Genomic DNA, 27504 nt, shown 5'->3' with positions numbered 1-27504 from the left:
AAAAGCTACGCCTACACTCGTGACGTCGCTCGCTTTTGAACGGATTCCAATCTTGTGTAGTTATGAGTGACTGGCGTACTGCCCAATCAGAGAAAAGTCGCTGAGAGGTAGGCGTGGCGACCGCGCTGAGTGCATTGGAGCAGCGGGAGAGAGGCAGGAAGTGAGGTGTGGACATGTCTGCCTGTATTTACATTGTCTGTACATCTATGTGCATGTAATGTGCCATGTGCCGTGTAGCCTGTATGTGAATGGCCATGTTATGTGTGCAGGGTGGGTTGTGTGGCTGGGACCTCTGCCTTGTAGCTGGGCATGGAGTTGGGCACTGAACAAAGTACAACTGGCAGGAGTGTGCCAGGGTAGAGGGGGAGGGGCAGCAGGATAGCTCTGCTACATATATACAAGTGAACTTTTTGTAAATGGAAGGTTAGGAGGATGTGTGATATTTTCTGTTACCTTGTGTAATATTTATAATCCCTGTGTAATGTTTTGGTAACATTTGTCAATTGTTTAAAAAGTTTGGGTGAAACTTTTCATAGATGTGTAGGCTACAGCAAAATGGCGACCGGTACCGCCTTATGATAGGGCGTTACGTGTGTCATGTGATTCCTCCTCATAGGTGCCATTGGAAATTATCAACTCTTGCTACGGCTTTTCTTTCCGGAATAGTGGACGGAAGATCTGTAGCGGAAATGAAATCCCATCCGCGCGGCGCAGATTTTTAAATCGGCAGCGTGTCAATTTCTGCTGCGGATTTTCCGCATTGATTTAAAAAATCCGTAAGCAAATCCCTGCGTATCCAAAACAAAACAAACAACCTGCTCCTCCGACTGGTCTCGGTACATCCAGCCTCCTCCTCCAGTGGTGACGCAACGAAACGTCATCGCACGAGGCCGGGTGTACCGAAACCGGTTGCGGGACCAGTGACCCGTCGCTTCTGGAGTGCCAGGAGAGGTGACAGTGTTTTGTTTTCTTTTACGATCGACCGTTTCCTGCGGCGGAAAATCTTTTAAAAAAAAAAAATATATGCACAATTTGATGTCGATTTCCTGTGGATTCTGGGTTGGATTTGCTGCGGGTTGTTCAGCGTCCAATCTATGTGCACGTAGCCTTCTACTTGGCTATTAGTCGCACGCGCTTGCGCCACATTTGTACTTAATGTAAGGACAACCATCTAATAGGAGTCAATGGCCGTTATGGAAGCATTGTAGCGCAGCGAGCTCGGCTGTACCGGACAGCACCGACATGACGAGGATCGGGGGCCCCGTTCTAGGGGTAGATGCAGGTCGCAGAGGTGGGTCCCGCATCTATCGGACATTTATGGGATATCCTGTGGATATGCCATAAATCTCCCAAGATGAGAATAACCCTTTAACGCCCATAGACTTCAGTGGTGAGAGCCACGTGCATGCACAGCCGCTTCTTCTATATGTGGCTGCCATAGGGAGTCCCAAAATATCGTAATCCATCCCTGCGAATAGTAGTGTCTTAGGCCAGATCCACAAGAACGCGGGGAAACTCAGACGTGGAAACACGGACCCCCGTAGACTTGAGTCTATGCAGGGATCCGTGAAAACGTAACAAAAAGCGTGTAAACGGCCCCATTGAAATACATGCGTCCGTTGTTTTAATGGCCGTCACACTGACGTACTTTACGTTTGTCTGAATTCGCCCTACCGTGACGTCTTGTACTCGATTTAGGGACTTTGCGGGATCAGGGGAATAATCTTCATATGGAGCTCTGGGCCTGACGACCTGCAGGAGCGGATGGTAATGGTGTATTCACACGTTGCAGTCGAATCACAGTTTTGGAGTGGTACAACCTGGATACAGCTGTTCTCTTTTAGAAACCCCAGGTGAGTATTGAGAGCATATTCAGACATAGCGGTCATGTAGCGCTTTATTGCTCTCTGCTACAAAATCGCAGCGGTTTTTGCTGCAGATTGAGGCCGGAAAAATGAGCCCGTCACCTCCATGGTGACTCGGGTGACATCGCTGACCACCTCCAGGGTGACTCGGGTGATATCACTGACCACCTCCGTGGTGACTCGGGTGACATCGCTGACCACCTCCAGGGTGACTCGGGTGACATCACTGACCACCTCCATGGTGACTCGGGTGACATCGCTGACCACCTCCAGGGTGACTCGGGTGATATCACTGACCACCTCCGTGGTGACTCGGGTGACATCGCTGACCACCTCCAGGGTGACTCGGGTGACATCACTGACCACCTCCGTGGTGACTCGGGTGACATCGCTGACCACCTCCGTGGTGACTCGGGTGACATCGCTGACCACCTCCGTGGTGACTCGGGTGACATCGCTGACCACCTCCGTGGTGACTCGGGTGACATCGCTGACCACCTCCGTGGTGACTCGGGTGACATCGCTGACCACCTCCAGGGTGACATCACTGACCACCTCCGTGGTGACTCGGGTGACATCGCTGACCACCTCCAGGGTGACGGGTGACATCGCTGACCACCTCCGTGGTGACTCGGGTGACATCACTGACCACCTCCGTGGTGACTCGGGTGACATCGCTGACCACCTCCGTGGTGACTCGGGTGACATCACTGACCACCTCCGTGGTGACTCGGGTGACATCGCTGACCACCTCCGTGGTGACTCGGGTGACATCACTGCCCACCCACTATCTGAGATCATGAAGTATGGGTTGTTGGGTATTAGAATTTGCTGAGGGCTTCTCTAGTGATTTTACATTTGGTCCCCGGCACTGACGGGTTCGCTGCTTTGTCTGCTGTGACTAACCATTAACCATCAGACTATGCGAGGAATGGAGGATTTGGCGCTATCTGCTTAGTTGTGTGTTTTACATGTGCAATATCCGCTTGGTGTTGTGGTGCGTGTCCCATACGACATACTATATAATGTTTGGGGTTGTAGTGCAGATTTTGAGCTTTGTAGTCTTTTCCCTTTTTAGGTATGAGAACCTTTTATCTCAGGACTATTAATTAGGGTACGGTCCACATTTATTTACGAAGAAGCACCGATTCTCCGTTCCACCACGTAATTAACGAGATCTTGCCATCCGCTCCTTCCATTAGGTAGACCGCTCCAAGGAAAACTGATCAGAAACGAAGCGGCAGACAGGGAGTCCTAGCGTCGTACATAACTATGATGATAGGGGCCCGGCCCGGGACTTGCGGCCGAAATACGTTCTGTCCTTTACAGACGTAACATGCTCGTGTGAACCCAGCCTAAGACTCCCATCTCCTTGCAGGCAATAATAAAATTCTGTCCAGTTGCAGCCACTAGGGGGAGCTGTATAAATCCGTTTTTAAAGGGATATTTTCATCTAAGACATTTATGGAATATCCACATGATATGCCGTAAATGTCTGATAGGTTACGGTCCCAAGGTTGGGACCCACATCTATGTCCAGAAGGGGTGGGTCTGTCTGGTCACCAAATCCAGGTGGAGTTTCCCTAAATTACATAGGATTCAATGGAGAGAGCCGTGCAGCCACCTCCCCATTGAGTGTCCGACTGGATATGGCGGCCGCCTCACAAGGCGGGACGAGGGTTGGGTGACCTCCGTTCTAGAGATAGGTGCGGATCCCAGGCACCCACTTCTATCAGATATTTATAACCTATCCCGTGGGTATGCCGTAAATGTCTTAGATGAGCGGTTTTTGCCATCTGGTGCGGTTTTCTCTATACAGTCTAATGTTCGTGTCTTACAGGATGGACGACACTCAGCGACTGGACTATAATGATGATGAAGACGAGACATCTGTTAATAGAGACAGACCGGTGGGGAATCTTCATATGTTCGCTGGGATCCACGGACCAGCCCAGGGTGAGTGAGACCCCTTCATGCAACTTTCCTTTTATTCGGACTCCTCCCCCCCCCCCCCCTGACCAGGGGGGGGGGGGGGGAAGCAATTTTTCATTGATATTACCGTACGTCTTTTACTGCTGAATATATAACATCGTATGTGTCTATTAATGTCACCATCTCATCATTCCCCTATTATTTCCTACAGACTTCCCCATCTACCATGGCGAGAATCTGATTGGTCGTCATGCCAGCTGTGATATCACCCTGCCGGCGCAGTCTGTGTCAAAGAAACATGCCATGCTGGAGGTGACGGGAGACATTCACACTATATGTGACAACGCAAGCCTGAACAAGACGCGGCGTGGCAAGGTGGCCCTGGCGCCGCACGTGCGCTACTCCCTGTCTGGCGGGGATTTCCTGCTGTTTGCCGACGTGGCTTGTCGCTACACTAGGGCGGAGAATGTAGAATCCGAGACGATCGGCGTAGTGGAGAGCGAGGACGACTCTGTGCTGGTGCCCGCTACTCAGGGAGCTCTGGCAATTGAAAAAACTCCGGGAGCTGCCATACGTAGGATAGCACGAGGGACTGTTCTGGCGAGAGACTCTGGAGATGAGGATGAAGATGAGGAGGGACAGACACGATGGAATGAAGGAGGTACTGACTATACTGATATATATATATATATATTTAATTGATTATTTATTTTATTGTATTTTTGTAAAGGGTATCTCTTAGCTTCTCATAGTTTTGCACTTCAGCGGGTGCTGTTTGCGGCTCTAACCGTGTGATGCATCTTGGCCAATCAGGCCAGGAGGCGCTGTAATTCGCATGCCGTGCACACTTTTCCAGGAGGAATAACAGAGGAATGGCACAATACTGTTTTAAGAAAAAATATTCCAGAATTATTTTTCCTAAAACAGACTTGTCAGGAGAGCTGGCAGGTTCTTAATTTAACCCCATTTCCCCAGTAATCCTTATGTTTGCGCTTTTGCAGCACATACTGCATGCTGCCACAAAGTAAAATAATATTTTGTTAGATCGATTACACGCCTGTGCCGGCTCGGTCCCTTGAGTATTCCAGCATCCTGATGCAGTTGGGAAACTGAGCAGTATCCATAAACCCATCCATGAGTGACAGCCAGTGTTCAGCCATGGGTTGAGGCATCACCGTCTCCTGGAGTCTCTGCCGGATAATCTCAGAAATGGTCAACGTCCCCAGCAGAAATGAAAAATGAAGGGACAAAAATAAATTTTGAGTCACAAGGAATCTAAAAAAATTAGAACCGTAAACGAGCGACATTCCTGCCCTGCTTACGGTCCTCCACACCCTTGGTCAGTGACATAACGCTACCCTGGATTTCAGGGACCCACTGCAACTGCTGTTTTTTATATGGTATTTGTGGTCTGGTCACTACTCGTACAATAAGCTAGATAACACATGGCATTAAAGGGGGCGTTCACAGTAGTGCCAGGTCTATCATACGGACACTGGGTTAAGGGGGCGTTCACAGTAGTGCCAGGTCTATCATACGGACACTGGGTAAAGGGGGTGTTCACAGTAGTGCCAGGTCTATCATACGGACACTGGGTTAAGGGGGCGTTCACAGTAGTGCCAGGTCTATCATACGGACACTGGGTAAAGGGGGTGTTCACAGTAGTGCCAGGTCTATCATACGGACACTGGGTAAAGGGGGCATTTACGGTGGTGTTAGCTGTATCTGGGTGATATGGTGGCATAGGGTATTCTTACCACAGGGTGACTATGAGCATTTAGTCATGTAATGCAGCATCTCATGTGGTGTCCTGGAAGGTTAGTCCTGGACGCAGCTCCTTCAGCAGGCGGTGAAATGCGGACGGACATGCGGCAGAAAGAATTGACCTTTTACAGGGGGCCGCCGCAGGCCCTGATACATTGTGTGGAAGTGCCCTCTGGAGGTCCATTGGGAGACAATAGGATGAACCCAAAGCCGCCTTCTCCTCCATCATCTGACGTCGCTCTACAAATCTCAGAGATGAACCGCAACGACAGAATATGGTCCATAGGTTTGGATGACCCGCTCACAAGTCAATAACTAAGCTGACCAAGCAGAGGAATCTCTATGCTGAAAAACTATAGAAAATGGCGTCTCTGCGATCATGTGACCTTCCTGCGGGTGTTTTCACAAATTTGACTAAATTGTGACATTAAAATAAGATCTCCTTCTTCTGTTTTTTTGCGGACGAGAAACACGGTTGCCATACGCTCCTAAAAACGTAGACACGCGAAACGGACATACACATGGGATTAAAACGGTCCGTTTTTACAGACGTAAATCTGACGCGCTCGTGTGACTGTGGCCTCACCTGAAGAGTTTTAGTCTAAATAAACAGAGATGAAACCTATTTATTTTTACTTGATATAATTGCAGGTGTTGGGTCCTTCAAGGACAGTTGCAAGTCATCGGGCCCAGGAAGCATTTTCTCTCCTGTTACGGACACCATTGTGCCTGAAAGGTAAGACTTGTTGTTCCAAGTGGTTTTGGGTGTAGTTTGATGAATGCAATGAAATAAGCAAATGTTACTACCCCTTCCCTGATCTTCTGCACTGGAAATACTGTGCATTTAATAACATACAGATGTAGCAGAGCTGAACGTGTGAGTGTACATAGGACTCAAGAATTCTCACAAAACCCCAACAATGCAGTATGACAAATATCTCCCGGCTTACACTCTATGTGGCCAAGACGTATGCAACAGGCCATACAGCTGCGTACGTCGGCCATTGGCTCCCATTGTATATTGTGTGGTATACGTTTTTTTTTTTTTGTGTGTTATTCCTCTGTAATGAGAAGCATGGTCATCTATGATTTTCAATATCGTTAAAAAAATTAAAGGTATACGAACACAGCGTCCATGCATGTGGAACAGAGGTCCATAAAATCCGTTCAGCCGCCTAACGGAAGAGAGACATTCGTCCAACACTTATTGCTTTCTCCCGGGAGAATAGGCTTCCTTAGTGACGCTGATTTTATTTTCTTGCTTCGTTTGGGAGGAATAATGGCAATTATACAGAACCACTAGCAATATCTGGTTTGGACGTCCGCTTTTCGTTAACGATAAGCAGACTGCAGGGGTTCCCACCTTCCTTCCCAGGGATTAATTCTTACCTGCACACAACCCCTTTAAATCTTTTCTTTGGTGTATTTATAATAAGGTTTTAGTATATTGGGTAATGTGGATAAATAAACTTTCAAAAAACTTTTCACATGTCCTAGTGACATGTTAGATGTTTTGATCGTTCCGAGTCTGAGCACTGAGACCCCCACCAATCGCTAAAACGAAGCGCTTGGTGATCGCTGTGCCGCTTTTTTCGGATCGGCTCTCCTCGGAGCGGTGTACGGGCTCCATAGAAAGTCTGACTCCGTACACTCAGAAACTAAGCAGCCCAGCGCTCGTCCGAGGGGTTCTGCCACTTCGTTTTAGCGATCGGTTGGGGTCTTAGTTCTCGGACCCCCACCAATCTAAACTACTGACATGTCACTATGGCATGTCAAAAGTTTTTTTTGAAAGTTTAGGTCCCCTTTAAGTTAAAATTCTGCCAACTTTATATATATATATATATATATATATATGAGAACAGGGACTGATGTGAACAGAAATATAGCTAACTTTTTTTTATTTATTTATTTTCTTAGTGATGAGGAAATTGATACCTCCACGTCAGAGACACGTCTTCCTTCGCTAAATCTACGATGCGATAGCGATACAGACTCTCACGATGCGTCGAGGAGAAGCTCTTTTGTACCTTCTTCACAGAACATCTCCACACCCCTAGTTCTTAAAGATCACATCAAACATGGCGGAGGGACATTAACAGCGATAGACAAAGAAGAAACAAAATCCAGCAAACAAACAGATCCCGAAATCAAGTTGCGTTTGGCAGTAGAAGACACCACCGATGGTAAAGATACTCAAGAAGAAGAGCAGACGGCCGAGTCCACGTCCGGTGGTAGCGTGGCCGCTGGTGGAGAAGCTTGTGCAGACCATGTAGGTTCAGTAGATGACAAGCTGAAGATAGAACCAGAGTGTGGGAAGACTTTGCAAGGCGATGCATTGGAGGAGCCGTCCGCTGATAGTATTCCTGTCATTGAAGAGAAAGTGACATCCTCATCCTCCGCAAGTGAGACTGTTCCAGAGGTCCCGTGTGAAATGAATGCCGAAGTTGATGCCCTCGTTCAGGACAATGATGTAAAGGTGGAAGAAGATAATGTTCGTGTAAGAAGCGCGGCGAATGTTCAAGAAGCCGACACAACCACCGCTGGAACTGATGTAAATACAGCCGAAACATCTGGAATCCAAACCAACCAGACCGCAGACGAAGGAAATGGAAGATCCTTGGGATCAAGTGCGCCCGCTTTCCACATGGACAGTGACACCGATGAAGATGAAGCCGCAACTACAGAAGCTGAATTAGAGAAGGACAAGTCCCGTCAAATTGCGGATCTTGAGGAATCTGAAAATAATGCAAATGTATCATTGACTGGAGAAAATAAAGGCGACTCGGACAGCGATACGGATGTTGAGGATGACCGGAAGGTATTAAAGTCGAAGAGTGATGATGAAGTTAACAAAAAAATGGCTGAATCCAGTAAAATCAAAGGGACTACTGGACTTGGTATAGACAGTGACACAGATGATGATGATGATGCGGACATATCCAAGACAGTTGAGAGCAAAGCTGATCAGGTGTCCAGAAGTAATACTGAAGAGAAGAAAGAAGGAATCCACTTGGACAGTGATACTGACGTGGAGGAAGATGTGTCCACTGCCGAAGCGAAGGAAGAAGAACCTGAATCTCCTAAAGCAAGTGTAAAGGAAACAAAAGGTGGATTAAATGTAGACAGTGACACAGACGTGGATGAGGAGGTCGATGTGTCCAGCAGAGATGTGACACGTGAGCCACAAGACTCCTCTGTAGTGAGCACAGATGTAAAAGGTGTAGATAGCGACACTGATGTGGATGAAGACGGCCCGACACCTGGAGAGTCAAATGTTACCCTGGAGAAAACCTCAACGGACGAGGAACAAAAGGAGAAAACTTCTGTAAGTGATGTAGTGACGGCTGAAGAGGTCGCTGCGCTACATGCGGATAGTGATACCGATGTGGATGAAGATGATGGGTTACCTGTTGCACCAGTGATGGAGAAAGCAGGAGCACCTGAAAGTATCGCTGACACCGACACTACGAAAGACGCAGAAATGGGGAAGGAAACAGCTGATCTGCACTTGGATAGTGACACCGACAATACGAAAGACGCAGAAATGGGGATGGAAACAGCTGATCTGCACTTGGATAGTGACACCGATGTGGAAGAAGGTGATGATGAATCCTCTACTGTATCTAGACAGGAAGAAAAAGAAAAGGCGGACAGCACCGGTGGCCAGGAGGAAGTCGGTGTAGAAGATCAGAAGTCAGACACTGAAAATGCTACAGTATCTGGAATTTCTACTGAAGAAACAAAGAACATTCCTGAGAAGGAAAACAGTATGGAGGAAGGCGAGACTCCAAAGTCAGACGCTGAAAGTAAGCTTCTAGTCCTGTCCGTACAACTGGCTGCAATAGGCTGTTTTGGGGGGTGGGGGTGTACTCCGCTCCTGCCAGCCGTGGGAACCTCCGTTGTCTGTGGTTCTCGGCATCGCTGACGGAGCCTACAGCAATATTGATTCACAGAGGGCTGGAAGGGCTTCCCTCACTTCCAAGCTTATAAATGTAGCTGGTTGGCAGCAGCGTACAACTCCATGCGCACGCACGTAACGCCCCTACATCTTGTAAATAGTCATGTGAACAATATAATTGTCGTCATAAAACCCGTCTAATGAAGAACTTCACTGACTCCGGGTTAAAGATGAAGTATTCAATCTGCTTGCGTTTCTTGTAACTTTTAGTATCCTGTGAAGGTGAATAGACCTATTTGAATCTGACAACGCGTTTCGAGCTAGAGCTGATGTAGGATCAGTGCGACCCCAAAAGGTGTTGTCTTTGGAGTTGAACGCGCTTTTCCCTTGTGAATTCAGGTCTACTCTCCTCACCATCTCATCCTTTCTTTGCCCATTTCTGGTCCGCTCCTGCTGTACAGATCTCTCCTCACTTTATATGAAATGCAAAGGGTGAGATTTACTTAAAAAAATAAAAGTGGTACAAAAGTGGCTTATTTGCCAGTTAACAAATTTATTATGTTTTAGACACTTTTTGCACCTTCCTACCTTTTAAAATTGACTAGAAAAAGGGTCATGGCTTGAATCCTAGAGTCAGATTTATTAACGGCCTGCGCCATTTTTTTAATGCACAAAATGTTGGTGTAAAATGCGTCAGCCAAGACTACATTGTCTAGCAAGATGCGCCACATTTATCATACTATCGTACAACGTGCGCCACTGCCGGTCTGGTCTTTTTTTTTTTTATCCTGTCTACGTTTAGGACAAAATTAATAAATCTCCCCCAAAGTATTCTAATTATCTTTAGTCATTATTCAAAAAACGATATGAATCCGATTTTATATATATATTCTCATAATGCTTCTTTTTATAACAGGTGTTGACTTGGAAATGATGCCCACGCAATGCTACCTGGAACCACAAGAAGAGTCCGACTTACAAGGTATGAGCTTTTGCTGTTAAAGGGTATGTCCAATTTCTTTGCTCCAATGCATCTAAAATAAAAAACAAGGCAACTTTGCATATAGTCTGAAATAGAAACCTGCTACCGTTTTGTGTATACAGCTCCTATGAAGACCTAAACCCTGCACATTCTGATGATACAGTCCCATTCCCTGCCATCTGTACCCTTTTACTTGCTAACATACATTCGGTGGGGCGTATGACTGTAGAATCGGATCAGACTACACACCGTTTCTTTGTAGTCTGTAACCATGAAGATGTATAGGTCTGCATAGGAGCTGTGTAAGCAAAACGGTAGGATATTTAATTGACAAAATTCTAAGGCTACCGAGTTTTTATTTTAGATGCACTTTGAGCAATGGTTACAAAGGTGGACAAAGCCTTTAAGTAGTTAATGAAGTATTCGCCTCTTGTTTCGGACGCTCCTGATATTAAAACATCAATGTCTTGGTTCTCTTGTGATTTGCTGTTTCAGATGATGACGAGGAGGCCACACAAGCCTTTATATTCAGTTCTACATGGGCAGAGCCAGATCCGTTCAAGCGTAAGTCTCCCCTAATTTTGCTAGACATTGAAATAAGACAAATCGTTACGTCCAGTTTATACGTTTAGGCAAAACTAAAGAAGCGATGACTGAGAGTCCCTGACGTCGGCCATATTGTGCTCTCCGCTGTGTCATAATTGGGATTCATTCTTTTTGCTTTCTGTATTTGCAGGTCCTGCGGATCCGATAGCTGTGCTGCAGATTTCATCAGTGACTTGTAAGTGCATTTCATTCCTGTCTAATAAAATAAGTGGGATTCAGTGGGGGAGATGTATCAAAACTGGTGCAAAGGAAAAGCAAAGTAATTGTCTATGGCGTCTGGAAAATGAGAGGTGGAATCTCATTGATTGTTATGGGCAACTACTCCACTTTTCTTTTAGTGTTGATGCGTCTCCCCCAATGTCTTGAATGGGATTCCTGGAAATCAAATTGCTTATACAGCGAAATCTGAGAATGGCACCTCCGATCTAGACCACATTATTGGCCCTTTCCATTAATATTGATTTTAATATATCGTGTGTATTGGTGTTATGCAGGCTGTAATTCCGGTCTTGCTCCTGGCAGCGTCCCATACACCAATGACGGGTAGGCAGAGCAGGGGGCTCGGCTGTGCTATTTATAGTTGCATAGTGAATGGCTCCCTGCAGATGACTAAAGACACCAGCAGAAGGAAATAGGGGTAGGGCTAAGATATTGCACTAGATTACCTCCAGCGTGGCATATCCTAAACCTAAAGAGCATTGCCTGTGGACTGTAAGAAAGGACTGGCAGCTGCAAGCCAACACAGTGCGCCCTCTGCTGGTCGAAATACAGTCAGCAACAGGATGGTTAACATATGCACCACTAGAATGCAAAAATTATTTATATATATATATATATATATACTAGTCCTTCTCAATGAATTAGAAGATCTTTAAAAAGTTCATTTATTTCAGTAATTCAATATAAAAAGAGAAACTCATATATTCTATAGATTCATCACACACAGAGGGATCTATTTCCAGCATTTTTTTTCTTTTAATGTTGATGATTATGGAAACCGTTAATGAAAACCCAAAATTGAGTCTCTCGGAAAATTAGAATATTAAATTATCCCAATTTCAAAAATTATTTTTAATACCGAAATTTTGGCCTACTGAAAAGTATGTCCAGTATCCGCCCTCAATACTTGGTCGGGGCTCCGACTCTGCATGAATTACTGCATCAATGCGGCGTGGCACGGAGGCGATCAGCCTGTGGCACTGCTGAGGTGGTATCAATGCGACGTGGCATGGAGGTGATCAGCCTGTGGCACTGCTGAGGTGTTATCAATGCGGTGTGGCATGGAGGCGATCAGCCTGTGGCACTGCTGAGGTGTTATCAATGCGGTGTGGCACGGAGGTGATCAGCCTGTGGCACTGCTGAGGTGGTATCAATGCGGCGTGGCATGGGGGCGATCAGCCTGTGGCACTGCCGAGGTGTTATGGACGCCAGGTTGCTTTGATATCGGCCTTCAGCTCGTCTGCATTGTTGGGTCTGGTGTCTCTCATCTTCCTCTTGACAATACCCTATAGATTCTCTATGGGGTTTAGGTCGGGTGAGTTTGCTGGCCAATCAGGCGCAGTGATACTGTGGTTATTACACCAGGTATTGGTACTTTTGGCAGTGTGGGCAGGTGCCAAGTCCTGCTGGAAAATGGAATCCGCATCTGCATAAAGCTTGTCAGCAGAGGGAAGCATGAAGTGCTGGGAAATGTCCTGCTAGACGCTGCGCTGACTCTGGACTTGATATAACACAGTGGAGCAACACCAGCAGATGACACGGCCCCCAAACCATCACTGACTGCGGGAACTTCACACTGGACCGCAAGACACTTGGATTGACTCCTCTCTACTCTTTCTCCAGACTCTGGGACTGAAATTTCCTAATGAAATGCAAAATTTACTTTCATCTGAAAACAGGACTGTGGACCACTGAGCAGCAGACCCGTCCTTTTAGAGGCTTAGGAAACCTTTTCAGGTGTTTTGTGTTGATTCGCTGATTAGAGTGTCACCCCATGAGTCTACAATCTGCCTGTAATGATGGGGGTAGGGAAACAGAAAATTGAGCCCTAATCTACACGCCACTCAGTCCCTGCCTACTTGCAACGACCCGCCCTAGGCGACGGGGTACAACTGGGTGACAGTCCCTACGCTCAATAAGTGCACGACAGACAAACAGACAAGGGTACACAGAAGCAAGGGAAAAGGGGCCGTTGCCCACGGCAACACCGTGAGCAACAAGAGTGGTGAACGAGCCGAGTCAAACCAGGAGTGTACGAAGTACCAAACGCAGAGCAGGAGAGTAGTCAGTAAGCCGGGGTCAATATGAAGCAGGGTCAAATAGTTCAGAAGCTGCAGCAGGGCCAGGAAACCAAACGAGAAGAATCACAAGCAAGGAGGAACAGGAAAGGCAGGTATAAACAGACAGAGGGCGGGAGCTAGCTCCGTCTGGCCAGGCTGTGATAGGCTCTCCCACTCCTAAGCCTGCCATCCTGAGTGGTGGAAGATGGAGTCAGTCTCACAGACATAGAAGCAGGTGCAGACTGATTACCTATGGGCGTAGATACAGAAGCTGTGCCTGGCAGATCCTTAACACTGCCACTTTTACCCAATATTCACATTTTCTGAGATAATAAATTTTGGGTTTTCAGTAACTGTTCCCATAATCATCAACATTAAAAGAAAAAAATGCTGGAAATAGATCCCTCTGTGTGTAATGAATCTATAGAATATATGACTTTCACTTTTTGAATTGAATTACTGAAATTAACGTTTTGATGATATTCTAATTAATTGAGAAGGACTAGTGTGTGTGTGTGTGTGTGTGTGTGTGTGTGTGTGTGTGTATGTATATACATATATATCAATTATTTGCTGCAGTTGTGTGTTTTGTGGTAACGGCGTGCTTTCAGTTTTTCTCCGTTTCAATCAAAGGACAAAAACATTTTTTAACTAACACAAATGTCCGGGAAAGGGAATGTAGTAAAAAACGCAGCACGTCCTAAAAACTGCAGCAGTCACTGCTCTATTCTGTTAACATCCTTTTAAAGCACTTCTTCATATAGAGGGAATGTATAATGGGGTGTTCGTTTCCAGCCGTGCTTCATCCTCTGGATGGAATATATATATATGCGCATTTGCAATAGTAAAGATTTTGTTTAATGTGGACATTCATTTTTTATCGTTGTCAGTGAATGCGTCCGAGGAGGAAATCGATGAGAATGCAATAGCTGAAACACAGGCTTTTTGCACTGATGTGGAGCCGATCGGGCCCAGTGTTCAAGAGACGCCAGAACCTGTCGAAAGAAGCGCAGATGACACAATCCGGTCTTCAAGTAGCGAAGGAGAATCGGGAAAGGAAGTCCAACAATTGTCTCATGAAGCCATGTCCCTGGATGCGACACAACCCGTCTCCCAGTACATGGCCACAGAATCTCCCCAAGAGACTGGTAATTGGCTACACCTTAAAAGAGATGTTCCAGCTTCCGTTTGGCTAAGAGACATTCAGCAGGAAGGAGATTCTTCAGATTTGGAAGGAGCCAATGAATCCGCAAAAGATACGACCCAAGCTGACGAGCAATCGCTAAAACTGGAGCTGGAAGCCACGCAGTCCTATAGTGTAGAAAGTCCATCCCTACAGAAACCTACAACACAAACACAAAGCCCAGCAGCGCCTGTTGTAGATGAAGATAATAAAGAACCTGGAGCAGAAAAGATGGAACAGACGTGTAGTGAAGATACACAGGCCACGGATGACGATGCCACTCAGGCTTACAGCCTCGATGTCCTAGGTCCGGAGAATGGCGCCACGCCAGCGAGCAGCCTGTCTGAAGAAGCTACAGGTGATGGGGCCACCCAGGCTGCCAGCATAGAAGCAGTGGCCACAGATGATGACAACACACAGGTCAACCCAACCGTTCCTGCGGCAGAGGAAGTCGTCCCAGAGACGTCCACCGAGAGCCAAGACCAGCAATCTACAAGGAAGGGTGAGTGTCCACATGACTTTTCTTTCAGAGCCTGCCTTAAAGAGACTGTCACCACATTATAAGTGCCCTGTCTTTTATATAAGGAGATCGGCACTGTAATGTAGGTGACGGTAATGCTTTTTATTTTAAAATAAAAACGATCTATTTTTACCACTTTATTAGCGATTTTAGATTTATGCTAATGAGTTGCTTAATGCCCAAGAGGGCGTGTTTTTACTTTAGACCAAGTGGGCGTTGTACAGAGGAGTGTATGACGCTGACCAATCAGTGACCAATCAGCCTCATGCACTCCTCTCCATACATTTAGTCAGTGCATAGGGATCCTTTTAGATCACTATGTGCTGTCTTATACTTACACATTAACAATACTGAAGTGTTTAGACAGTGAATAGACATTTCACGGGATGTCTATTCACAATCCCTGCACTTCGTTACGGTTTCTGTGGTAGTTACAGCAGAGGAAAGCGTAATCTCGTTGTAACCTGTCATCTACAGCGTAATCTTGCGGGATTACGCTTGCTCTGCTGTAACTACCACAGAAACCGTAACGAAGTGCAGGGATTGTGAATAGACATCCCGTGAAATGTCTATTCACTGTCTAAACACTTCAGTATTGTTAATGTGTAAGTATAAGACAGCACATAGTGATCTAAAAGGATCCCTATGCACTGACTAAATGTATGGAGAGGAGTGCATGAGGCTGATTGGTCACTGATTGGTCAGCGTCATACACTCCCCTGTACAACGCCCACTTGGTCTAAAGTGAAAATACGCCCACTTGGGCATTAAGCAACTCATTAGCATAAATCTAAAAACGCTAATAAAGTGGTAAAAATAGATCGTTTTTTTAAAAATAAAAAGCATTACTGTCACCAACATTATAGCGCCGATCTCCTTATGTAGGAGACAGGGCACTTATAATGTGGGGACAGAGCCTCTTTAATTTACACTTCCATAAGCAATGCTGCCGGGATGGCCGTAACTGGCAGACATCTACTATTTTAGTAAATTATGTATTGACACAACTTGTGAATTGCAGATCCTGCTATGTGTTAAATTTAAAGCGGGCCTCCTGTGCTCCACTGAAATATCTCTTAGAGTATTCAAATCCAGAATACGCTGCGTTTCGGTAGATTCATTCATTGCAGGCGGCGCACTCCTTTCATTTCAATACGAAGCACAGTAGGAGAAGACTTACTGCAGCCCTTTGCTTTCTCCCTGCTGATCTCCGATGCAGATAGAGATATAGCTAAAATAAGTTGAATATCTTACTCAAACAACGAATTACAAGCTGCGTCTCGGAACTCTGCGTCAAATCTGTGCTCTACTCGCGGATGTTATCCAGATTTCCAGTTTGTGCCGCAGATCTGAACAAGGATTAGCCCCATTTCATTGAGCTAATTGGCGTGTGGACATCCAAATTATCCACATCAATAATGCCACTTATTGACCTGGATTTTAAATACACGTGGAACATTTCTTTTACATCTGTAAACACATCTGGATTTCATATTGACATCAACGGGTGGTGAATTTCAGTGTCTGACAAGTGTGAACATGCTCAAAGTCCTGTGATTACAGCAGCCTCAACACTGATGATTCAAGTGATGTATAAGGGTATGTTCACACGACAGCGTCCGTAACGGCTGAAATTACGGGGATGTTTTCAAGAGGAAACATCCCCGTAATTTCAGCAGTAACGCCATGTGCAGGTGCTTGAACGCCGTGTCCATTACGGACGTAATTGGCGCTGCTTTTCATTGGAGTCAATGAATAACGGCTCCAATTACGCCCCAAGAAGTGACAGGTCACTTCTTTGACGCGGGCATCTATTTACGCGCCGTTATTTGACAGCGGCGCGTAACTATACGCCTCGTGTGAACAGACAAACGTCAGCCCATTGCTTTCAATGGGCAGATGTTTGTCAACGCTATCGAGGCGCATTTTTCGGACGTAATTCGGGGCAAAAACGCCCGAATTACGTCCGTAATTAGTGTGTGTGAACATACCCTAAGAGTTTACGAACAGGAGAGCAGGGGAGGGGGAATGGGTGGCAAGTGTAATGTGAGCTAGCAGGCTTGTAGAGACAGTGACCAGGACCGGGCTGCAGCTCTACTATGTCTGTAACATGACAGACAATGATAACAAATTCCTAGGATCTAACAGCAATGATGTTTTTTTTGTTTTTTTAAACTGAAGTTACAGTCCAATTATCCATATAGAAGTAGCAGGTCATTTTTAATGTCTTTTCTGAACTGTTAATCTTAATATTGTAAGGAGTGACTTGAATAGGTGTTGGACAAAAGAGCTGAATGTGTAGGGACGCTGTAGATGGGGGAGGTGAAAATAATGGATTTAAAATTAGTGTTCGGTTTACTTCATATTATTTTTGGATTTTTTTTTTAAATTTTTTTTTTGCTGTAAGAACATGTCAAGTGAAAGGTAGGAACGCATGACCTCGAGACAATGGTTCATGCTGAGGCTGCTGGGGAGGAATTAATCCCCTTTTAAAATGTCATTTGTAAGTGCAATTTGTTGTGTCAATGTGAGAAAGGTGCACATCTATTTCATCTATTCATTTGTTGAATATTGTTTTATGTATCACAGGTCCAAGTAGAAGTAAGAAAAAAGCGGAACCTGCAGAGAAAGTTCAGGTGAGTCCTAATGCTCCATACAGGTAAACTAATCTGAGGTTGATAACTTCTCTGTTAGGCCTCATGCACACGACCGTAAAAACTCCCGTTATTACGGGTCGTAATTACGACCCGTAATAACGGGCTCATAGACTTCTATTGGCCACGGGTACCTCCCCGTTTTCTCACGGGAAGGTGCCCGTGCCGTTGAAAAAGATAGAACATGTCCTATTTCAGGCCGTAATAACGGCACGGACAGTCCATAGAAGTCTATGGAGCTCTCGTAATGACGGGTGGCTACATGTGTGCACCCGTCATTACGGCAGCGTTGCTAAGCGACGTCAGTAAATAGTCACTGTCCAGGGAGCTGAAAGAGTTAACTGATCGGCAGTAACTCTTTCAGCACCCTGGACAGTGACTACCGATCAGTGTAAACCTGTAAAAAATAAAAATAAAAGACGTTCATACTTACCGAGAACTTCCTGCTTCCTCCAGTCCGGTCTCCCGCCCGTTGCCTTGGTGACGCGTCCCTCTCGACATCCGTCCCGACGTCCTGGATGACGTTTCAGGCCATGTGACCGCTGCAGCCAATCACAGGTAAATCACAAGCTGCAGCGGTCACATGGACTGCCGCGTCATCCAGGGATGTCGGGCTGGATGTGAAGAGAGGGACGCGTCACCAAGACAACGGCCGGGTAAGTATGAATTTCTTTAACTTTTATTACAGAAAGGGCTGTCCCTTCTCTCTATCCTGCACTGATAGAGAGAAGGGGCTGCCGATTAGTGCAGTGCTATTTTGCATCGAAAACGTGCCCGTAAATACGGGTGGAATACGGGTGACACCGGACCCATATTTACGGGCACGGGTCCGTAAATACTGGTGCAAAACGGGTCGAATACGTGTGACACCGGACCCGTATTTACACCAGTATTTACGGGTGGGAAAAAAATACGGTCGTGTGCATGAGGCCTTAGTCTGGTTAAAGCAATTCTTTCCTGTGTGAGCATTGCATGGAGAAGACGGTGCTTCTTGTTCTATGTGTGTATGTGTTACATAATAAATAAATAAAAAATATATGTATATATATTCGCGTAAATAGGTGTGTGTGTGGATATATATATATATATATATATATATATATATAGTGTGTGTATATGTAGATAGAGATATATTATATATATATATATATATATATATATATATATATATATATATACACACAGTGTTATAATTCTGCATCAATGTGGAAGATTATCATATTTTCTACATTATTGGATGGTCTTAGAAAAGTATATAAAACTCAATTGTAGGAATTTTCAGGTAGGAAGCCCAAAAATTTTTTTTTTTATTTTTTTTAATCCATGTGTTTTGGCTGCTCAGTCTTCTATTGTGAAATTCCACAATATGTTGGTTAGTTTTACATACGATTATCGGACTGTATATAGATTATACGCTACGGCTTCCTAGTTCCATGGATTCTTTTATATCCGTATTTATACAAAGAAACAACATGTAGCACTTGTCATTTACTATCTGTGCCTTTGTTCAGCAGACTGCATCAGAAGTGGAAGAGCATCTAGACCAAACTTCTGCAGGCCCTAGTTCCCTAACTGAGAAAAGGAAGGAACAGCGTGCAGGAGAAACGCAACTATCTGAACCGGAGATAAAAGACATCCAAGTAGAGCAAGAAGGGAGAAGAAGGGGAGGAAGGAGAATCGCAGAATCACAGTCCAAGGCTACAGCAAAGGAAGAAGTTCTAGTTGCAAAGACTTTTCGTAAGACTGCAAGTAAAATATCCCCAGAGGAGGAAACATCAACATCGAGAATTGAGCCGCATGGCAGGAAGCAGGTTTCTAGGAAGAGTGCAAAAAAAGTGGTCAGTGAAGAGTTAACAGAGGAACGTGAGCAGTCGAGTTCCACCACTGAGAAGTTTAAGGAGAGTTTCGTCCCGGAAATCCTACCAATAAGTCCTCCTGAGAAGATAGAAAGTCTGACATCACTAGATGACAAGAAAGGTAATGTAGTAGAGCGGGCGTCCAAGGAGTCCAGTGATCAAGCTGCGAAGAATAAGGAGAAGTTAAGCACAAAGGCTTCCACAATCGAAAGTGAGGAACTAATGGATTCAAACGATAATTCTGCCGAAAAGGAGTCCGATTCAAGTCGCGTCAATCAAAATAAGAAGCCAGGAAGAAATAAAAGACAAGTCGCTACGAGGTTAAGGAATAAAAATGCAGATGAAACCCAATCCATTGATCACGTAGAGAAAGATAAAAATATAGGAGGCCATCATTTGAGAACAATTCAGGATAAAGATAAAAGCAAACAAACTTCAGGATCTCTACAATCACAGCAGATCACGCAAGAAGAAAGTCCAGCAAGAAAAGCTACTCGGAAATCCCGTGTTAAGCCTGCGGAACCAGAGCCAGACAGAAGTACGGACACCACGGCCATTGTAATAGAAGAAATCAAGAAGGTCGAAGAAACCTGCCCAGCTGACCCATTGTCTGGGAATGAAAAATCTACAAGGACACGGAGGAGTCTGAGGGAAGAAATGAAAGAAGAATCCAAAAATATACAAGAAGAGAAGGGGAAAACCAGGAAGAGTACAAGTGTCAAAAATGTTAAAACAAAAGAAAAAGAAGGAAACCTTGAGGATATGCCGGCAGGAAATAAAATATCTAGAAGAACCAGAAATAATTCTAAGGAGGAAACAGAACCAGAAGTGAAAGAGGAAGATAAAGCTGAAGAAAATGAAGCCGTTCGAAAATCTAGGAAGACGCAGAAGAATCTGAAGGAAGAGAAGGAAACCAAAGATGATATTGGAACCCTGGAAACGGCCAGCAGCGACGCTCAAACATCGAGAAGAACTAGAAGAGAATGTAGAGGAGAAGACCAGGTGGTAAAAGAAGAAACCGTAAAAGAGACCACCTCCAGGAGAACAAGAAGACAGTCCAAGGAAGAAGAGGTTGTGAAATTGGAAGAAGACCAAACTAAAAAGTCTAGGAGGACTAGAAAAGACTCTAAGGAGGAGGCGAAGACTGAGGAGAGTTTTCTAGAAGAAGACAAAGAGGAAACGGTTGGAAGAAAGACCATTCGAAAAACTAGAAGAAATCTCAAAGATGATGAGAAAGAGTTAAAACCGACGGAGGAGATCTCCAAGGCTGAAAGATTGTCAAGAACACGTGCAAAGACTTCTGATGATACTATAGAAGCGCGTGAAGGCGTAGGAGAAGAGAAAAGTCCCAAACCGTCCCCGCAGGAGGAGAAATCAAAGCCCGCAGTCGGGAGAGGCAGACGAGCAGCTAATAAAGAAGATTTACCTCAGGTCTCTACTCCGGTTTCTTCAAGAAAGCGAGGGCAAGCCACAAAGGCAGAAGAAGTAGAAGTGAAGAGGAAGAAATCCGATGAGGGAGAAGAACCAGAAGAGTCAGGAGTGGTAGAAACGCCGACAAGACGAAGAGGGCGGCCGAGAAGACTGGGCGCAGAAACCGAAAACACGCAGACTGGAAAGGTAAGTTGAAATGGTCTTTGCACATGGGAAGTCTTTTAGAAAGTTTGTGATACATTCGTAATTATGTGTATACATTACCACACAAGAAAAAGACTTCTATATACACAGTCCTTCTAATAGACGTGTGCGGTCCAGACTTGGACAAATCGTATTCAGGTTTTGGACTTCTCAAAGATTCTATCAGACGACACGAAGTTCACCAGTTGGTTGTGGTATGTTGGGAGCGCACCCTTTTTTTTTTTTTGCTCCCCTCAAAAACGTTGTATTTTGGGGGAAACGCACCTCAACCAGATTTTGTGAACTCTGCCTTGTTAATTTCAGACTGCCAACACCTCCTTACCCCAAGATAATCACAGCAGTCCACATTCTGCTCCCAGTTGTCTCTTTTCCAGTACTCTTCCCCTTCTCCACAATAGAACTAGCAGTGGTCGTCGTCCCCCAGCCCTCACAGCAGAGCCTCCTTACCCTCCCAGTAGTCTCATCAGAGCTTTCCTTTTTAATAGTCCTTGTTGAATTTTCTTATGGCAAATCCAACACGTGAACATAGCCTTACATAATCGGCTATTATTACAAAGGGAGGCTGCAAATCAATCGGCCTTCTGTGTAATACAGTGACAAGATGGGTACATTGGACATATGGATAGGGGGTCGTCTAACTCCGACAATCCCTTTTAAAGGTGCCCATACATATTCGCTAATCGTCAGCTGAACCCGCCGATTTTGATGGGACCGGTCAACCATCTTTGGGGGTTTCTCAACATCTGCCGTCGAGGGAATGAAGGATCTTGTATGTTGGATTTCAATATTCCCGATTCTTTGTTCTCGCAGGAGATCAGCCAATGTCTGAGGGGGATGAATGATCGCCTATTGATGAAGGAAAACCCTTCCAGACCTTTCTTTTGGGAATGTTTTCTTTCTTTCATAGTCGGTAAACCATGATTGAAGTGAAAAGGAGTCCCAATAATGTGAGCGGGAAGCATCATCTGTTGTGATGTAAACCTTACTTTCCAGGAAATCTCCCCACCTGATCCATCACCTTCTCGAAGCAGAAGCCAAAGGCCAAGTTCTGCTTTAAGTAATCCACCCGAGGCCCGAACCCCCCGACGCACCAACAGAATGTCCGCCTCCGCCACTAGTCCGTATGCGACTCAGTCCGCACCTGCTCCTAAGGTAAGCCTTGACTGTCGCAGCCTTATTATTTTTTCATAGTTGTTCCTAATCCTCATATCTGTTCAAGCTCTTAGTTTTTTTTGTTTTTTTTTATACACGTTTTTGTTCACACTTTTAGACCTGTTCTACCTTTTTCATGTAACGTTTACCCATCTTCTTCAGATCCTGTTCACAGGAGTGGTGGACACAGCGGGCGAGGAGGTAATCCGCTCTATGGGTGGAGAGATCGCAGAGTCTGTGTTTGACTGTACCCACCTGGTAACTGACCGGGTCAGAAGAACTGTGAAGTTTCTCTGTGCTCTCGCGAGGGGCATTCCCATCGTCACGTTGGACTGGATCGACAAGGTGCAAATCTCCTACTCTCAGCGATTCACCGTACGAGCAGAAAAGAAATGAAGGGGAAGCCGCGCTCGTACGATTGTCACGGCCCCTTCCACACAGCTGATCGGCGGGGGTGCCTGTGAGTCGGACCCTGACCGATCAGATATTGATGGTCTATCCTGTGGATAGGCCGTCAATATGTTATGACTGGAAAACTACTTTTTTTTGCTTCATCCTAAATTTAACCCTTTCCACCTATTTTAATAATTTTCTAATGGTGCCCACTCTCGTCCTGAACTTAACCTTAGACTTTTCTTCCCAGTGTAAGAAGAGCCGATGCTTCTTGTCCCCAACTGGATTTCTCGTTAACGATAAAGAACAAGAGAAAAGCTTCGACTTCTTGTTGTCAGAATCTCTGCAGAAAGCGCAGCGGCGTCCGCTGTTTGAGGTACGGAACTTCCTTTATTTCTCAGCTCTTGCATGTTGGGACATATTTGAGGCATATTAGGGACTCCGTCACGAGGTATGAAGTAGCGGAGCCGCCTTCCATCTGTGATCTATCTCGGGGAGATTTACTAAGCTTAATGTGCGAGAATTGTAGCTTATTTTGCACCCAAAAAAAACAGTGCACATTTCATCATGTAGACGACTGTTATCGTTTTGTGGACCGCCGAACACGGAACCCAGTGTCTTGTGGGTGCTGTCCGCAAAAACAGACCAGAATGGGACATGTTCTATCATTTTGTGGAACGGATGTTTGCATGGCCCCATAGAAATGAATGGTTCAGTATGCTATCCGCAAAGAAAACGGACACGATGCTGAAGAAAACAATGGTCGTGTGCATGAGCTCTATGACACTTGACTGTTTGGAAAAGTGTCTAGAAAAGGGGAGGAATGACTTAAAGGGAATGTGACGCTAGAAAAAAATTTATATTTTTTTTAGTTAAACAATTAGTGTGTAGGTGATTAAACATTGTTCTAATTTTTTTAATTTTTTTCAAGAGTCAGGAAATATTATAAATTAGATTCTAATTTATAATATTTCCCAGCACTGGTCACTAGATGGAGCAATTCCCAAAATTGCAGCATTGCATGTGGTAAAGCAACCACATTGCTTTATGCTGCAAAATTTGAGAAAACTCACTCGCTCTAGTGAGCTCACAGAATCCCCCCTCCTTTATTCTGGCTAGTGCCGGGAGAAACGAGGGGATTGAACGGTCTAACCTCCTACACTGTGTGTCGCCATTTTTTGAGCTAACACAGTGTAGTAGGCTTACATACAGTGGTAATCACACAGTAAAACACGAACATACACAGAAATAACTTACCTGCTCCTTCCGCCGCCGCTCCCTCCGGACCGTCTGCTACCTCCCGCTCCAAGTGCACAAGTCCGGAAGCCGCGACCGGAAGTAGTAATCTTACTGTCCGGCCGCGACTTCCGGTCCACAGGAAAATGGCGCCGGACGTCGCACAGTTCAACTTGGACTGTGTGGGAGCGGCGCATACGCCGTTCCCACACAGACGGCGTACAGCATAGTGGATGGAACGGGCCCCGTTTGCATTCACTATGGGGATGTATGTGCCGTATTCCATGTCTGTATGTGTCGTTAATCGACACATACAGAAATGGAAAAAAAAATGGCAGCCCCATAGAGAAGAAAAAGTTGAAAAATAAAAAAAAGTAAAACACAAACACACAAATAAATATAAAAGTTTTTAATAAAACACTAAAATCAAACTGATGTAAACAAATTTTTTTCCGTGACACTGTTCCTTTAAAATGTTACAAAATTTGGGTGTAAAGTATTTGTCTAATGTAAACCGACCAAGAGGTGGCAGAAGGATGAGAAATGTGTTTAACATATCCAGCAATATGTGCCTTACTGTAGGTGCCACTGTTATAATATGGGCGCAATTTCTACCTGCCTGGTCTAGTTTTAAGCTGTCTAAATTTAATAAATCTGCTCCATTGACTCTCGTAGCACTATCATTGGGGGCTAATCCAAAGTTAAGATGATCAAAGGTCATCCAGATGTGATCTATGAGGGAACTTGGCAGGAAGGGTACAGTTTCGCTGCAGCGCCACCACAGGTGAAATTAAGCATTACACCGTTTCTTTTGAAATCCGTGTGCTGTCTGTGTAATGTATGGGTCTGGGTCCTCCAAAGCAGGAAGAGACACTTTATTAGCTGGAACATAGAGAGCAGCTACAGATGAGGGTTACCGAATGGGGGACACTCCTGTATTAAAGCATATTTTTTTATGTATTTTTTTTTTTTAAAGCAAACAACCCCGCTCGGGTGCCCAAAATGTAGTGCGAAAGGTTGCAGATTTCAAGCCATTGTACAGTTTGGGTTGAGGAGCTGTGCCAGACAAGTGGTTTAACCCTTCGTAGGGTTATTTATGGGGAGAAATATTTTGGTTGATACCAGATAGCAACTGCTTTCTGATTAATTGGATTCGTCTTTGTAGGGCTACGAAATTCATGTAACTGCAAATGTCAAACCGGAACCTGACCACATGAGAGATATAATTCGCTGCGGAGGAGCAACATTCCTCCCTAAAATGCCTCGGTCATTCAAGGTAAAGGAGCGCACGAATCCGATTTGTTAAAGTATACATTGTGATGGAGAAATTTCTCCAGATAATATATGATGATGATGATGATGAATTTCTGTCATGTCTCTTAGGAAAAATGTGTTGTTGTTTCCTGCGCTGAAGACGCGGCTCGTTGCAAATCCGTTCCAGCATCCGTTCCAATTACATCCGCAGAATTTATCCTTAGCGGAATCTTGCGCCAAGAAGTAAACCCGACTGCGTATCTGCTGAACCCCCCGGTGCAGGACACTGCGCCCACTCCAGCTAAGCGGCGGCGCTAGGTCTACTTTTCTCCGGTTATTACATGGTATTATTCATTTGTTATGCGCAACAGCTTTTTTGGGGGGAACCGCATAGAAGATATGGAGCAGTTCTCTAGGGTTATGACCGATTTCCTTATGAAGGTGTAAAGCACTAGTCTATGGTATTCTGCAGGACCGGGGACCTCCAAGCACCTCCACATATAGAAGTACATTCTCCAAGATCCACATGACCAGGACAAAAAAATAGATCCACTTCTGATAAATCTGTCTGTCTGTAGCCCATGAGCTTTGTGATGTGTTTGTAAAATTGTGTTTAATGGTACTAGAAAGAAAGTGGAACAGCATTTAACTTTTTTAAAGGAACAGTCCAGGTAAAATTGATCAACTGTTACGCCTAGTGCGAGCATAACACAGGAGGCGGAGCATGACACAAGGACTTTCTATATCCGTGTCATGCCCCTCCCCCTTAGGCTCTGCACTAGAGATCACATGGTGTATCAGTTTTAAACTTAGTTCTCTTTTAATGAACATTATTAGTCTTTTATAATATAGTTCATTTACCCTCTAGCAAGTTGTTGCTGGAACGTATGCTGTCCCCTTGTCGGAGATATTCGCTTCTATTTACAGTCTTTGTGATTTGGCTGTATTTTGTTGGCGTCTATAGGATCACTGCCCTGTTGGCTCACAGAGCTGGGCTTAAATCTGTTTTAGGTCCTACTTGGAATTATTGCTGCAGCAGATTAGGACTGTCCTACAGCATAACATCCATCAGCCATTGCTTCACGTCCCACCCACCATGGTCTGTAATGGCATATAACATTGAGTGGTACGAGCAGAGCTGCCCTTCTAGTCCCTTCCTTAGGTTCTGTTCACAATGGCATTAAAGGGGTTGTCCAGACAGGGGTGGTTTTTCATAATGACGACCTCCAGTCACTGTATGTCGGCTGGGCTGCAGAGCTGCAGCTTTGCTCCTATTCACATAAGTAGCAGAGCTGCAGTACTGTTACACAGTCGCTATACTGTGACCGGAGCCATCTGTTTCCAGCATTGACCACTGCATGACTTCCAGCGCCTGGAGGCAGCCGTAACAGCTGATCGGTGCGGGGTCTGGGTGTTGGACCCTCACCGATCATATACTGAAGACCCTGTGGATAGGTAATCTGTATGGAAACCGCTCCCTGCCTGGACAACCCTTTTAAGACCCTCCTTCAGGGGTTCTGCCACTTTTGATGGCAAGAATAGTTCATTATAAGTCACTGGGGTCCATCGGTCTCTATTTGGATCCGTCATACGTTTGGCTTCAGCTATAAACGCCAGCCAGTGTGAACAAGCCTAAGACGTGTGGTTCCACCTCTGGTAGGTATCGTGGCCTCGGTGTTGTTGAAGCTTGTGTCGCTGAGATGAAGTCCACCAATGTGCCACGTAAATAACCTACAGATTGTGTATGGGTCATTGTCCGAGCTTTTGAAGCAACTTTATAGTATTTTGTAGGGGAAATCCAGTCAGACGATCATTTAAAACGTAACAGATGCATGTGAGAAGATCACACGGGTGAAGCTTGGGAGCGCGGACATCACTGATTCAGAATGAAAGGTTTATAGAGCGCTCGCACCCCTTCTGTTACTGGAAATCTGACACCATCTTCTAGGCAAAAGTCCATTCAAATCAATGACCGTGATATAAAGATATGAGCTGACGGGTCGGGGGTAGTCACCGATCCCCATGATCATTTTAAGGTGGTAACGGTCAAATCACGAGACCTCGAATTCCACTTGTACTGTAAGATAAAAACTGACACTAACAGAAGTGACTGCCTCTCACTTGTCATGAAGTCCTGAAGAAGACGTTCTGCGGGTCCCACATTGTGGACTGTAGGAATCTTGTGTCCAGACTCTTAATAGACACCATTATCCCTGACCCTCTGTACAGGGTGAACTCTCTGCCTGTATATAGTGCGCAGCATTTCTGTACATAATAAACACATGCTATTTTTTA

General features: G+C 45.2%; 1 protein-coding gene across 2 annotated transcripts; it reads left to right on the top strand.

The window, feature by feature from the left end:
• The first annotated feature begins 102 nt into the window (after nucleotides 1-102).
• Nucleotides 103-27504, top strand: MDC1 (mediator of DNA damage checkpoint 1). 2 transcript variants are annotated; one of them, XM_075836350.1, is made up of 16 exons: nucleotides 103-165; nucleotides 3706-3821; nucleotides 4009-4458; nucleotides 6213-6297; nucleotides 7479-9367; nucleotides 10376-10441; nucleotides 10937-11005; nucleotides 11178-11222; nucleotides 14217-15011; nucleotides 17619-17665; nucleotides 19198-21156; nucleotides 22168-22326; nucleotides 22489-22671; nucleotides 22970-23095; nucleotides 25121-25231; nucleotides 25339-27504. In XM_075836350.1, exons 2-16 carry the CDS (start codon nucleotides 3707-3709, stop codon nucleotides 25525-25527), a joined length of 6288 nt encoding a protein of 2095 aa, XP_075692465.1. In that variant the 5' UTR covers nucleotides 103-165; nucleotide 3706; the 3' UTR covers nucleotides 25528-27504. The 2 variants fall into 2 exon arrangements, with proteins under 2 accessions (XP_075692465.1, XP_075692464.1); XM_075836349.1 differs by having other exon boundaries at nucleotides 19195-21156.

Source organism: Rhinoderma darwinii, chromosome 8 (assembly GCF_050947455.1).
Source record: "Rhinoderma darwinii isolate aRhiDar2 chromosome 8, aRhiDar2.hap1, whole genome shotgun sequence".
Taxonomy (NCBI): Eukaryota; Metazoa; Chordata; class Amphibia; order Anura; family Rhinodermatidae; genus Rhinoderma; species Rhinoderma darwinii.
The sequence above is the reverse complement of the archived record's forward strand: the minus strand, read 5'-3'. Positions and strand labels throughout refer to the sequence as shown.